Here is a 14,052-nt window from a genome sequence, read left to right as displayed (position 1 = left end):
CGTGCGTCAACACAAACCAATTTGCCCGAGACCTATAGCACATCCAAAAAAAAAAAAGAAAACAAAAAAAAAAGAAGAAGAGAGACGCCTGCAGCCAGAGCCGCCGCCGACTCTCTTGCAAACTTAATGCAACACAATTCACGCAGGCGGAAAAAGCGAGGCCTGCCCTTTCTTTAAAAGTCTCTCCCTCTCGTCTTCTCAACCTCCTCCTCCCTTTTTTTTTTTCCTTTCCTCCGAGCGTCCTCTCCCTCGCTCCTCTGGCTGGCAAGTCTCTCCACCTCTGCTGCGACTCGTACCCTTCTCGTCGTTTAGCTGCCCGGGGGGCATGTTTTCCTTTTTTTTTTCTTACTTAATTAAAAAGTCTTCATTAAATGTACTGTATTTCATACAATTTGTACAAATATATTCAACGTCTGTCTCTCTCCTCGTCTTCAGCGAGGTGAAGGAGAAGAAGAAGAAGTAGCAGAAGAAGAAGTAGAAGAAGAAGAAGGAGTAGAAGAAGAAGAAGAAGGAGAGGGGTGTGGGGGGTGTTTCCTGTTACACAGGTACAAGGTGAAGAGAGAAGAAACGGGTGTTTGGAGATTTTTCGGGAGAGAGCGTTGTAAAAGTTTTTATCATCATCGTCTGTTTTTGTGATGCGTGGAAAAAAAATGGCTTTTTGTACACAAATGGAGCTCCTCGTGGTGTAGGATCAGCCTCGATGTGGTCGGTGGCGGCAGCGTTGGGGTGGGAAGGAGGGCGGGGGAGAGAAAATGTCTTCCTCTCACTCCCCCGCCGGTGGGTCGGAGCAGGGATGGGTGGGTGAGGGGGGGAGAAAAAAAAAAAAAGTCTTCCCCCCTTTGGAGGTCAGTGCGCCACAGTCAAGTCAGGTTCTGCAAAGCATTCACGTCGCAGAGGTACTCTTTGATTTTTCATAAAAAAATAAGATACAACTGAGGACCAAAAAAAAAAAAAAAAGGGAGCCGGAAGCCCGTCGATCTCACGCCGCAGCTCGGTGGGCGATGGTCGGGCCGAGGAGCGGTCTGTCTGTCTGTCTGTCTGTCTTTTTAGGATGTGGAAGCAGGTCAGCAGAGGTACCGAGGGACGTGGTGGTGGTGGTGGTGGTGGTGGTGGTGGCGAGGCCGAGGGGATGGGGGGCGTCGCAGCAGCTCAGGGACGTCTAACCCATGGCTGTGACCATACTGGAGGGGTGGTGGGGGGCGAACGGGAGGCTGGAGGAAGGGTGCATGGGTGTGGGGGTGGTCAGCATGTGGCCGGAGTGCGAGAAGGGGGGGAAGGACGACATGTGGCGGGACAGGGCGGCCGGGCTGAAGGAGCTGCTCTTGTCCATCAGGCTCTTGGAGAAGTCGTCCATGCTGTCTTGGGACTTTTTGCTCTTCTTGGACTTGCTGGACATCTTCCTGTTCCTGGTCTGGATGCCTTCCTTCTTCATGGTCAGAGGTCGGTTAATCTGCTCTCGAAAGACAGAAAAGATGGCAGATTAGTATTTCGTCACGAGGAAAACGAACACAGCAAAGGACACAGTCATGAGTTTACGGATCCGTTGATGGATCGGAGCGGACGGCTGTCGGCAAGTTTGAAAATAAAGGACAGAAAATGTGGCGTTGAGGCAGATTTTGGGGGTTTCAGAGAGACATAATAACATGTAATGGAGTCTCATTACGAGCCTAATCTGACCGTCCCATCCTGAAACACAAGATTGTTTACATATACTCGTTTTGTGTGTGTGTGTGTGTGTGTGTGTGTGTGTGTGTGTGTGTGTGTGTGTGTGCGTGCTGGGGTTGGATTTAAACGTTGAGTCCTTTAAGCCGGACTGTATCTGAGGCTGCGTCCATGCCAGAAAGAAACAGAGAGAAAGACGGAGGGAAGATGGAGGGAGTGTGTGCCGAGCGGAGACGGAGGAAGAGTCCTGGCAGCGGACGCGCCGGCACAGCCGACCGCGGAGACACATGGCCATGACGACCGCCGGCGTCGGCCAAGTCCTCCTCTCTCGCTCCCTCTCTCTCTCCACCCTCCTCCTCCTCCTCCTCGACCGCGTGGCCCGCTCTCCCGGCCAAAATGGCCCCAGCTGCCGTATTCCAGCATAGGTTTTAGCCGGGAATGAGAGCTGGATGATGGAATTCCGGCTGTGGGCAGGATTACGGAGGGGAGGTGGATGAGGCCGACTGGCTTTCCTGATCTTTTTCTCTGAGCGCTTCTTCCCGGGGAAATGGGAACGGGGATTTCTTTCTCTCTCGCTCTCTCTCTCTCTCTCTCTCTGTCGCACACCCGTCTGAGACATTGGCATTTCTCGCCGACTCTTTAAGCAGAGTGGCCTCGATGATTAGCGGAGGGCAGAGATCTGTCTGTAGCACCTCCACCCCCTCCTCCGTCCCCAGTGATGTGGTTTCACTCTCTAAGATGTGGGTGACTTTCTCTGCCTTTGCTCCCGGCTCTGAGGCGATGCTACGCCCACCTTAAAGCCGGTCAGGCCCTCGCGCTCTTTGATGCTCAGATGTCTACTGTCTAGCGAGAGGGAAGCCTTCGGGCCTCTACGGCCTCGACGCTCGGCCTCCACCACCGCCGCCGCCGCCACCACCGCCCCGGCGCATCAAACAACAGCCGAGCCAGGGCGTTTGAGTCAATGACCACCGCAGCATAACACAGCACAGCCTCGCACATCCTCCCTCTCCTCCGGCATCAGCAGCTAACCACCTGAAACCTCAGCGGTGTCGAAGCTGAGCACCCTCGCACGACAGAAAGAGATGACAGAGACACCTTTTCACACACGGCGGAGTTTTAAAAAAAAAACAAATTAAAAAAAAACCCCACGATTACTGAAAAGCGTCCGTCTGTGTTTTTTAGGTGTTAACAACTTTCTCAGTTTTCACAGGACGACAGGCTGCAGCCGGCAGGTGGAAACAAACACATCTCACTGTTAGGTCGACATCGGCAGCAGGTGATCGTATCACACCTGGAATTATTCTGCTTCTTTATGCTTGTTAGCCTTGAATGTGCATCATGGGAAAATTCTTTGGCAGGTGGATGTGAGAGGAGGGTATAGTCAGAATATTACCTACATGTGGCCTCAGAGCAGTTAGCCTGGTTATTATTATTACTATATTATTATTATTATTATTATTATTATTATTATTATTAGTTTCAACCACAATGGCTTCCCTGATTAAAAGTGACAGCTAAGAGAGAGAGAGAGAGAGAGAGAGAGCGGGAGATAAAACGAGTCCCTGGGGGGTTTTTTTCAGATTGAGGATGAGAAATGATGTGGTGAGGCACCGACCCAAACGAATCAACACGGATTGGTGGTCAGAGGGGGGGAGGAGGGGGGAGGAGGGGGGAGAACTCGGGAGTCCCAGGCGCGCTTTGGAAACCAAAAAAAGAAGAAGAAGGAAAAAAAAAGTGTCGGCCTGGAAATTAATCGAATTTTAATTAAGCCCCCTTCTCTCCTCTTTAATATTCAGAATCAAGGCGGCTGCGGGCTCAGTTCACTCCGCTCTTAAAACATTTTAGATTCGCACTTACTGCCAATAAATCATATTAATTCTACAGCGTGTGTTATCAGCCGTGGCCCGGGAAGCCTCTGCAGGGACGGAGTCGGATCAAATATTCAAGAAGGAAGAAGAGAAAGAGAGAGAGAGAGGAAACAGAGCGAGAGAGGGAGGGAGGCAGGAATCAAATATCCTATGAAGGTTTATTACTTACATTGTGCAGTTTAAAGTAGAGGCCGCAGGCGTTACACACCGGGTCCCCGTTGGCGTTTCTCCGCCACAGCGTCGTCGTTGTCGTTTGACAGTTTGCGCACGACGTCCCCGCCCGCCTGGCTGCGGACTGCACGCACACCGGAGAAGACAAGAGAGAGAGAAGAGAAGCGTCACATGACCACGTAATAAAAAAACAAATCAACATGCAGGTGTTTTTTTTTTTTTATTCTGGAAGATGTGACACCAAGATTCAGGGCCTTAAAAAAGCGCATTTTTTTGCGCGTAAAAGTCAGATTTTTGCCGCGTTTTTGAAGTTTTATTTTATTCGAAAATTTAATTCTGTGTGTCGTTCTGACAGCCCTGTATGCATGGCATCCTCCTCCAAAAGAAAAAATATATGCAATATAGAAAACGCATTTTTATATATATATATATATATATTTCTCTTCTTTTTAAAAAACATCCTCTCAATGTTTCACCCATAGGAGATTTTTTTATTCTCTGTACGAGCTGAATATAGTTTCAAATAAAGGCAGAAATGTCCACAAAAAAAAAGAAAGAAAGAAAGAAAACAGAGCTGCTTTCACCCCCAGGCTAAAAATAGCGTCACAGAGCGCATACCTCCTGCAGAATAAATATTTACAGAAGGACATAAAAGCGGTGCCTTGAAATGGGAGAGCTATTAAATCAGATTAAACCCCCTCCTCCGCTTTAAAGTGCGTGTTTGTGCCAACGGAGGGCTCTTTTTTTTTTCTTTCTTTTTTTTTTCTTTAAATGGCGACCTCGTGACGTTAAACAATTGAAAACTGGGCTCGTGCTGATTTAACCTACAGAAAAAAAGGAATATATAAATATGTTATAATAGGAGCAGAAAGTCTGGAGGAGAACATGTGAACACGTGAAGCAGTGAGATGAAACCACGTGGCAGTAAATTAAAACATATATATATATAATTTTTAAAAAAAAAACATAAAGTGTGTATTTGTGGCTCCGCTGCAGGCTGAAAAACCTCCTCACTCCATCCTGACACGGTCAAAGTCAAGTCTTCCTCATGGATTTAGCTGCCTGTGTGTGTGTGTGTGTGTGTGTGTGTGTGTGTGTGTGTGTGTGTGTGTGTGTGTGTGTGTGTGTGTGCTGCAGTGGCCTGACATTGATGTGATAATCTCTCTCTAAAAAAAAAAAGAAAGAAAAGAAGGGAAAAAAAAGAAACAATCGATAGGCAGGTGAGCGCAGAGGACACGGCGCTGCGACGTAAAGGACTACATTATCTCGCGGAGGGATTTCCAATTATACACACGTGGTGGCCTAATAACCCCTGCTGCTGCTGCTGCTGCTGCTGGGGGCTGAATAACCAGATTGGAGGGATTAAGCCTGATGAAGATGATGATGATGATGATGATGATGTGCATCCTCACCATCTTCACCAGCTTTTATTTTCTGCAACACGCAGTTTTGAATCGAATCCGCCTCACAGTTAAAAGGCCAACATGTTTTGTGACTCTTTTTTTTGTTGTTGTTGTTGTTTATATTGTGGCGGACCCTGCCACTCAAACACCACATCACGTGAGCTCATTAATATTCCAAATATCGGAATGTTTCCGTTAAATCTGACTGATAAAATGTGATTTGCACACAGATCTGATGTCACTTCCCTCCATGTTTAATATTTTAAATATGTTTCCTGCATGTTTCAGATCAATAATAGATAAATAATGGGGGTCGAACATGTCGTGGTGATTAGCGGCACTAAGGACAATCTCAAGTCGTGACTGTGTGCCGGTCTGGCCCTGGATCTGGTCTGGCTCTGGCTCTGGACTCCGCAGCCCCCCTTTAATGTTTTGACTGGGGAAGCGGAGGCTTGTGTTGTTAAAAGCGACTTTATCTGCGCTGCTCAGATTTCCGGCAGCTCTTTCCCTGGGAAGTCGGGTTTTCACATTACATAGAGAGAGAGAGAGAGAAGAGAAGGTCCAGAAGCGGCAGAGAGAGAGGAGGAGGGGAGGGGGGGGGCGGCTCGGACTGGACCGCCATCTTTGTGTGCCTCGAAAGAATTTCTTTTTTTTTTTTTTGTTCTTGTTTCATAAGAAGGCTGAGGGGAACTCCTCTGAGCGCTCAGAGGAGACGCAGCTCTGCAGTAAGAGGGGCTTTCCCTGAAATAACTGCAAGAGGAAAAAATATATATATACATATACACATCCAGCTCCACTAAATAGAAGCCTGGTGCGTAAAAACCTTTAAAAGCTTGTTATTATTATTATTAATAATAATAGTATTTTGGATGCAGGCCTACAGTGGAAGCAGATTTCCAAAAAATACAAAAAAATAATAAGAAGAAATTAAAAAATACACATGACGCAGGGGGCCTTAACAGAAGACGAGTCAATCACAATCTCTTTTTGTTGTTGTTGTTTGTTCTCTTTTTTTTTTTCTCTTTTGCAAATAAAAAAATAGCATCGTCATATAAAAAAATAAATAAAAAATAAATAAAAAATAAAGAATGTGCAGTTTTGTTTCTATGGTAGTATCTGAAAACAGAGACCTGCACTTGTCGAGTCAATTTCCTGCAGCTAATAGGCCTACTTCTTCCTGGATAGGGGAAAAAAACAGAGAGAGAGACGGAGAATGTCATCAATAGAGAAAGAAACGTGGTGGAGACGTACCAGCCGCCGCTTGGGTTTGATGAGAGGGCGGTTCTGCCCGTTCATCTTGTGATAGAGTCCGCAGGCGTTACACAGATAGTGACCCGTACCGTCCCGCCGCCACAGCGGAGTCGACGTGGCCCCGCAGTTCACACACTCTCTACCTTCTGCAAGAGCCGACACACACACACACACGCACGCACACACGCACGCAAACGCACGCAGACACACGCACACAACATGGAGACAGTGTCCAGGTCAGTTGGTCCTTTGACATAATTATAATAATAATAATTATAATAATATTAATAATGATGATAATAATAACTCTTGCATGTGTGAGGAGGATAAAATCAATGGAGGTTAAAGACAGGAAATGCAGATATTTTCTAAATAAAATGCATCTGTACAAACATAAATATGACAAATAAAAGCATTTATATATATATATAACAATTCTACTGCAGCAGGTATTTATTATTAATATTATTGATCACACACAGGCTCACACACACACACACACACACACACACACACACTGAGCACATGTGGTTGATGCGGTTGTTTAAGGTCCATAAGCAGAAAATGATATTTTAAAATAAAGCTTCGTGTCCCTTTGAACAGGATTTTCAAACTGAAACAGTGTTGTAATATTAATTTTGAATAATCAGCTAAAACAGGCCTTTAGTCTTTCTGTCATTGCAGTAATAATAATAACAATAATAATAATAATAATAATAATAATATTAATGTTATTGATGATATTTGTGCGCCGGATCTTCTCGCGTCCTTTTTGTTTTGAAGTGCCGGTTCACGTGTGACCGGCACTTCTCTAGTGACACCGACAGGTGAGCGGCGCACCGACAGTCTGCGCCCAACTACACACAGACAGACAGGAGGGAGCGCGAGGCCCTGAAACTGAAACAGGGGCCGCTGCAGTCAGTCACACACACACACATTATTTGAAAGCAGAGACGCACACAGCGCTTTTGTGTGTGTGTGTGTGTGTGTGTGTGCAAACGCCGAGAGCCCTTTTTTGCATTTTCATGCAGCCGCACTTCCCCTTTTTTTTACGAGCTGCAAAAACATACACAGGCACACACTTCTATACAAAGAAGAAGAGTGAGACGTGTGTGTGTGTGTGTGTGTGTGTGTGTGTGTGTGTGTGTGTGTGTGTGTGTGTGTGTGTGTGTGTGTGTGTGTCAGCGCGGGTCAATGGCGCGTTTCTAGATGTGCCAGACATATGAGCAACCTGGACGCGAAGAAGAAGAAGAAGAAGAAGACGCGCGCGTGTGTGTGTGTGTGTGTGTGTGTGTGTGTGTGTGTGTGTGTGTGTGTGTGTGTGTGTGTGTTTTCATTCTTTCTTTCTTTCTTCCTCGCTGCTCAAACCAAACAGGAACTGATCGGATGGAAACGTCGCAGCTCTGCGCACAGTTCAGATTGAGATTTTGAGAGAGAAATATCATCTTAAACGCACGTTATTATCTCACATTATCCTCCAATTAATGTAAAAATTAATAAAAATCTTTATTTGCATTAATGGCCCCGTGTGTGTGTGTGTGTGTGCTGAATAATCCTGATGATATGCATCAACTAATCCACTGTTTTTCTATCCTCCCATCAAAAGCTGCAGATATTAATCTCATTACAGAAAAGAAAAAACTGCTTCTTCGTTTTATAACGCAGCAGCAGCAGCAGCAGCAGCAGCGACCTTTAAAATAATTACCCTCCTCACGAATTTTTGGAAACATCTCCCTCTCTCTGCCTCTCCCTCCCTCCCTCCCTCCCTCGCCGTGTTCGTGCACTCTGCCACGGCGACGGTTCACCCGGCTTTTTCCCCCCCTGTGAATGAACAGGCAGCATCCGGTGCTCCACCGCTGGGTAAACAATGCAACTGTGGCGCGCACTGGTCTGACAGTAATGGGATTATCTTAAACATATAAACGGGGCGACACAGCCCAGAGAGCTGGCCTCCTCCTCCCCCCTCTCTCCCCCTTTCTCTCTGCTGTGTTAGTCAGTGCAGAGGAAGAAAATTAATCTGAGCACTCAGCTATGAACCCGGTGTTAATCGCGATGATGATTTTATTTTGAAAGGGAGGGAAATATTCAATAAAGTCTGGGAATTAAATTCTTGTGTGGATATGTTGGATATGTTTTTTCAGCTATTTTATTTGAATCAGATAATTTAAAATATTTCACCTTAATTTAAAATGGATTTTCTGATATTGTTGTGATTATTAATATCATTATTATTAATATTATTATTATTATTATTATTATTATTATTATCAGGTGATGAAAGACAGAACTGTAAAGCGTCTCTTTTTTTTTTTTTAAGCCGCCTGCATGTTTGACCTGTGTGGCCTCGTTCATGTGAGGGATGGATGAGCTGCTCACTTTCTTTTATTCTTCTCTCTCTTTTTTTTTTTTTTTCTTTAAGTATGAGATTAAACATGGCTGATCATTAAGGCTGCAAATCTGGGGAATATAATGTTAGATCAAAAGGGAATGTAATAAAGCGCACGCCTACCTGAACAGGACCTTGTTTTTGGTCTTGTTTTGGAACCATAACTAGAAGGTGACCCACCTATCAGGCTACTTGGTGGGAAGAGGCCTGGGCCGTATTCGGGGACATATTGTGGGTATGTGGCGATGGGGTGGTGGGCAGAGGATGACCCTGCTCCGATTGATGCCACGCTCCGGCTGTGAGCTGACTCCAGTTTCATACTGTCGGCCAGGGTCACCTGGTACTTTATGCACTCTTTATCCTCCTGCCGCCCGGAGCTGCTGGAGCCCGGGGTGGATATGCCGGGGTCCGGGGATACGTCTTTCGGAGGGGTCGGGGGAAACGTGAAGAGGTGCGGACTGGAGTGACCGGTGGACAGGGAGGAGGAGGAGGCCGGGGGGTAGACGGACAGGCTGGCCGGGGAGCCGTGGTGCAGGGGGTTCTTGGGGAAGGGGCTCAGGTTCCAGGGAGAAGTGCTGTGGTGCGGGGCGATGCCTTTGCTCCCCTCCAGCCAGGGCAGAGAGCCGTGCAGTAATGAGGGACGGCACACCTGGCTACCTGGAGCCGCGGAGAGACACAAGAAAAACATGAGGATCTGACCTCCAACACACACAGAAATAACACTTTCATATTTACATTTGTGCACGTTTGGAGGCCTGGACCCGGCGCGTAATTACGCACAGATTTAATTCTAGAGAAAAAGACACTTCTTGCATTTATTTTCAGCGTAAATCACACAACACAGATTTAATTTTCATGCACAACACTTCCTCCTCCGTGACAGGAAAAACTAGACGTGTGCATATTTTATTTTATTCTTTTCCTATTTCCAGTGAACAGGCCCTCCTGATGCAACCGCCGAATAAAAACGCCTCGAGAGAAACTACGGCGTGATTGACTGTTGAGGAAGTTAAAGGCTACAATGCAGGGAACTCACACATGACTCTCTGCTGATGAGCACAGATTATGATAATAATAATAGTAATAATAATAATAATAATAACTATAATTCTAAAGGTAAATATTGTGCATGCGCTCAGGAGTGACAAAACAGCGACCACCGAAATATTCCAGGTGTATCTGCGACTCCTGTGCCAACACGTCTGTTTGTTTAAATCCGTAACCAAACACTCGATTGATCCAGAAAACAAATTACGCACGGGCTTTTTGAAAGAGAGAGCGAGCGAGAGACAGAGAGGGAGACTTCTTTGACATGTGAGTCAGCTGAGTGTCATTTTGTGAACAGTGGGGTGGGGGGGGGGGGGGGATAGACGCGGCAGACAGAAACCAAAGACAAACTGGAGGTAAACCATACATATTTACAGCGCGGTTTCACAACACTTAAGCTCTCAGGTTTGATTTTTAAAAAGACAAATCAGGCCAGAGGCGAAACCGGATAACAGCCAGATAATATAAATAAAGCCAAACGCGATGACAGTAGTGGGAGTCTCTGCTGCGGGGATGCGTTACGCACACGGCTCCAAACGGGATAAAGTGCACATTATTAAATAAAAGGCCTTAAAGAGGGCCGTGTACTTACTGTGTGGAGGAGGAGGGTACCTCTGGACGGCCCGGACAGAGTTTCCATAGTACGGAGAGACGTGGTTCCCCTGTCCATCGATATTAAAGAGTACATCCACATCGTCAGCGAGCTGATACTGCGAAGGGTCCATGTATGAGTGGCCGAGGCCCGGGTGATGTGAGCCGGGATGCTGCTCGTTCAGCACCGCGGGATGATGGCTCATCCATCGAGGCTGGTCCGCACTTACTTCCATCGCTTTTTCTCTTTTCTTTCTCTTTCCGCCTCTTTTTTTTTCTCTCTTCAGTAAATGTTCATGCACGCCGAAGCAAAAAGAAAAAAAAGAGAAAAAAAAAAGAAAAAAAAACGGCACAAAGTCACAAAGATAAAGAAACAAACCAGTCCCAAATCCGTGTAATTTTTTTGTTGCCGTTTGTTTGTTTGGTTTTGGTTGAAAACGTTAAATCCACAGGTTCCGCGCTTGCTTCCGATCACCTGGAGACAAGAGAGAGAGGGAGAATGTATCGTCTTAGTTTCTCACATTTGCTCACATGCAGCACGATTATTATAAAGAAGAAAAAAAAATTGAATTAAAAGAAGAAGAAGAAAAAAGCAACAAGCAGGAGCGGCTGTCTGGGAAAAGAAAAAAGATATTTAAACACGAAACATACCCCACATCACAAATGCAACAAAAGCTGTTGACATATAAATACGTCCAAAATGGAATCCGGTCCCACGCTGAGTTCCTGAACAACTTCTTCTTCTTCCTCTTCTTCTTCTTGTTCTTGATCTTCTTCTTCCCCTCTCTGAGAAATGTGAGTGTTCGAGCCCCGGTTCAACAAGTCTGGCAGCAGCAGCAGCAGCAGCAGCAGCAGAGCAGCAGCAGCAGCAGGAGGCTCGCTCGGGGAAGAGAAGGCTCGTTTTGCAGCGGATGGTCTTCACTGCGCGCACTGACCGGCACCAGCAAGTCAAACTCACTGATCAAATCTGTGTTTGTGCGCAGTTGTAGCCCTCTCCATTAACTCCGCTCCCCTCTCTCTCTCTCTCTCTCTCTCGTCTGTGTGGCTCTTACTCACTCACCCTTGCTCTACCTCACACTCTCTCTCCCCCCCTCTCTCTCTCTCTAGCTCCCTTTTTTCTTCTCTCTCTCTCTCTCTCTTTTTTTTTTTTTTTTTTTTTTTTTACAGTGAAGGCATTCTTTCAGGATGGCGCCAGGCAGCTCAATGCTTGCAGACAGCTGTGGCGCGACGCAACTTAAGGAGGGTCTGTCAGTGTCATCGGATAAGGGGGAGGGGCCTGCCCCCCTAATTGAATATAACGTGAGCCAGGAGAGATGCACGACGAAGAAGAAGTGCTGCAAGATGATTTTTAATATTATTATTATTCCAGTGACCTTGTCAAAAAGAGATTTGATTCAAGTTTTTCCTGCACGAGGCCTCTGATAAAACTTCACACCATCGTGGGAGCGCAGAGAGGTGGAGGAGGTTAATACGGCAGCTTTAAGATAGAAACAATAAGAATAAAATGTGCATGAATATAAAAGTGTAAGAATAATTAAACGAGGCATTTTAAACAATCGTTTGAACACACACAACAAAATAAAAGCCCCAAGAAACGCATACGTGAATTTGAAGTGCAGCGCGTTTCTGCTCCAAACTCTCCGCTGCAGTTTGTCTTTACGCACAAAGAAAAAAAAAAAAGAAAAGAAAAGAGAAGAAATAAAGAGGATAAAGAGGATAAAGAGGAGCTGCCTGTTGCTCTGGGCCGGCGGCAGGTTGCGGGACGTGACTCTCGCTCTTAAAATTGTGACAGTGCGTCCTCTCGCGGTGACAGGCGCGTTGCTCCCCCCCTGCACCGCACCGACATGCACGCGTGAGAGGCAGAGCTCCACACGGTCCCCGACGGGAAATACAAAACAATAAACACAAATAATTAATTGTCTTCCCTGGATCAGTTATTAATGTAACACGCGCTCTGATTCAGACCTCCTCGCTCCACATCAGAGCGGAGGTCAGCCCGGTGCGGCCACACTCACACCGGGAGGAGGAGGAAGTGTTTCACGTGTGAAGCTTCCTCCTGTACTTTCATATTGGCAGTAATAGTAGATGGAGTATGTGTGTGTTTGGGGGGGAAAAAAAGGGGGGGGGGGGGGGGTGTCGCCACTGGATGTGACGTCAGCGCGGTGTAAACAGTCAGGAAATGAACCCTCTCGCGGCGCGCGGCGGTGGGTAGGCAGGCAGGCAGCGGGAGCGCGCACGCCCTTGCACCATGTAGGTGCTGATCAGCGGCACCGTGAGTGTCAGGTGGGCTCCGGGTTCTGATTGGCTGCGCTTTTTTTAAAATGAGAGAAAAGAGAGAATCGATCATCAGGAATCGATCAGGTGTGTTTGTTTGACCTCCAGCTGACGTCTCCGCTCATGGTGTTTGTTTGTTTTTTCATGTGTGCGTCTAATTTCCAGTTTATTTACCCCACCTCCACCTCCTCCTCCACCTCCACCTCCTCCCCCTCCTCCACCTCCACCTCCTCCTCCTCCATCCCTCTTTGATTATTATAGAAGGTTTCTCAGGGAGCACAGACTGAGAGAGAGAGGACTTGGCAAAGCGTCGTATTTTCCTCCTCTCTCCCTCTCCAGGAGAGCCCTACCTGGAGAGGGCGGGGGAGGAGGGAGGGAGAGGAGGGAGGCAAACCTGAGACTGAACTTGGATGCAGACTGCTGTAGCTGCCATTGTCAAGCTGTCAGCGGACTCGTGTAATTATCCTCTTGAAAAGTATCGCGGAGCCATTATCCACAAAGTCTCCCCGTTATAGGTGCTCAGAGGCAACACATGACGGCGAACGTAGCCTGAAATCCCGATTATGTTTTCTTTCTTTTTTTATATACCTCCTTCTCCTTTTTTTTTTTTTTTCTTTTTGTTTCTTGTCTGGATGTATGGAAGCTTACAGAACCGGGACACGGGAAGCCTCGATTCTCTCCCCCTCACACACACACACACACACACACACACACACACACACACACACACACACACACACAAGCCTCGGTGTCAGAAACGCCGGAGCTTTATTCAAGAGCGGCTCTCTTATAATAAAAAAAAAAATAAAGACATAAGAAAAAGAGAAAGTTGTCAGTTATAATCCCAGTCTGTGGCCACGCAGGGAGGAACAGCGCTGCACCTCCTTCCTTCTCTCCCCCTCAGCGGCCTGTGTTGGCTCTGTTTCTCTAAGTTTTAATGGCCTACAGATAGCAGCGCTGCTGTGCGTAAAGGTTGATTCATAAAAATAAAAAAGAAGAAGAAGAAGGAAAAGAAAAGAAAGAAAACTAGGCGAGGGGCCAGTCCGGCTGCTGATGGCGGAGATAATTTCTGAGTGATTCTGTCAGCCAGCTTTGATTAAAATCACGACATGGCACAGCTCCCCGCGTTTATTTATTTATTTATCCTCGACATTCGCAGCCTGAGAAATTTAAAGACACGAGCGGATTATCCCACTGCCAGTGTGTGTGTGTGTGTGTGTGTGTGTGTGTGTGTGTGTGTGTGTGTGTGTGTGTCCCTCAGCTTCCTGTGCACGGGCCTCATCAGCAATTATAATCATTTGTTGGTTTTTTTTTTTGTTTCCTCGTAAATAATAATTTCCTGCCGTCAGCTGATTAATCAGAGGTCAGAGCGGGAGATACGATCACACAACAGTAGAAA

The 14,052-nt window shown here is 46.6% G+C and overlaps 1 protein-coding gene across 4 annotated transcripts; it reads right to left on the bottom strand.

The window, feature by feature from the left end:
• Positions 1–214: 214 nt before the first annotated feature.
• On the bottom strand, positions 215–11,461 carry gata3 (GATA binding protein 3). Of its 4 annotated transcripts, none has more exons than XM_037122252.1 (6): positions 11,031–11,461; positions 10,381–10,854; positions 8,865–9,398; positions 6,356–6,501; positions 3,700–3,825; positions 215–1,450 (listed from the first exon to the last, which is right to left on the bottom strand). In XM_037122252.1, the coding sequence occupies exons 2-6, from the start codon at positions 10,613–10,615 to the stop codon at positions 1,160–1,162; spliced, it is 1,332 nt and encodes a 443-aa protein (XP_036978147.1). In that variant the 5' UTR covers positions 10,616–10,854; positions 11,031–11,461; the 3' UTR covers positions 215–1,159. The 4 variants fall into 4 exon arrangements, with proteins under 4 accessions (XP_036978147.1, XP_036978149.1, XP_036978148.1 ...); XM_037122254.1 differs by lacking the exon at positions 6,356–6,501 and adding an exon at positions 6,235–6,281; XM_037122253.1 differs by having other exon boundaries at positions 8,922–9,398.
• Positions 11,462–14,052: the final 2,591 nt, after the last annotated feature.

Source organism: Acanthopagrus latus, chromosome 14, assembly GCF_904848185.1.
Source record: "Acanthopagrus latus isolate v.2019 chromosome 14, fAcaLat1.1, whole genome shotgun sequence".
NCBI classification, from domain to species: domain Eukaryota; kingdom Metazoa; phylum Chordata; class Actinopteri; order Spariformes; family Sparidae; genus Acanthopagrus; species Acanthopagrus latus.
This window is presented reverse-complemented; position numbering and strand designations above follow the sequence as displayed.

Coding starts and splice junctions, on each gene's coding strand:
- gata3 (XM_037122252.1), bottom strand. CDS start 10,615: ATGGAAGTAAGTGCGGACCAGCCTCGATGGATGAGCCATCATCCCGCG. Junction 9,399..10,380: donor GTACCCTCCTCCTCCACACA/GTAAGTACACGG, acceptor CCGCGGCTCCAG/GTAGCCAGGTGTGCCGTCCC. Junction 1,451..3,699: donor TCTACTTTAAACTGCACAAT/GTAAGTAATAAA, acceptor TTTCGAGAGCAG/ATTAACCGACCTCTGACCAT.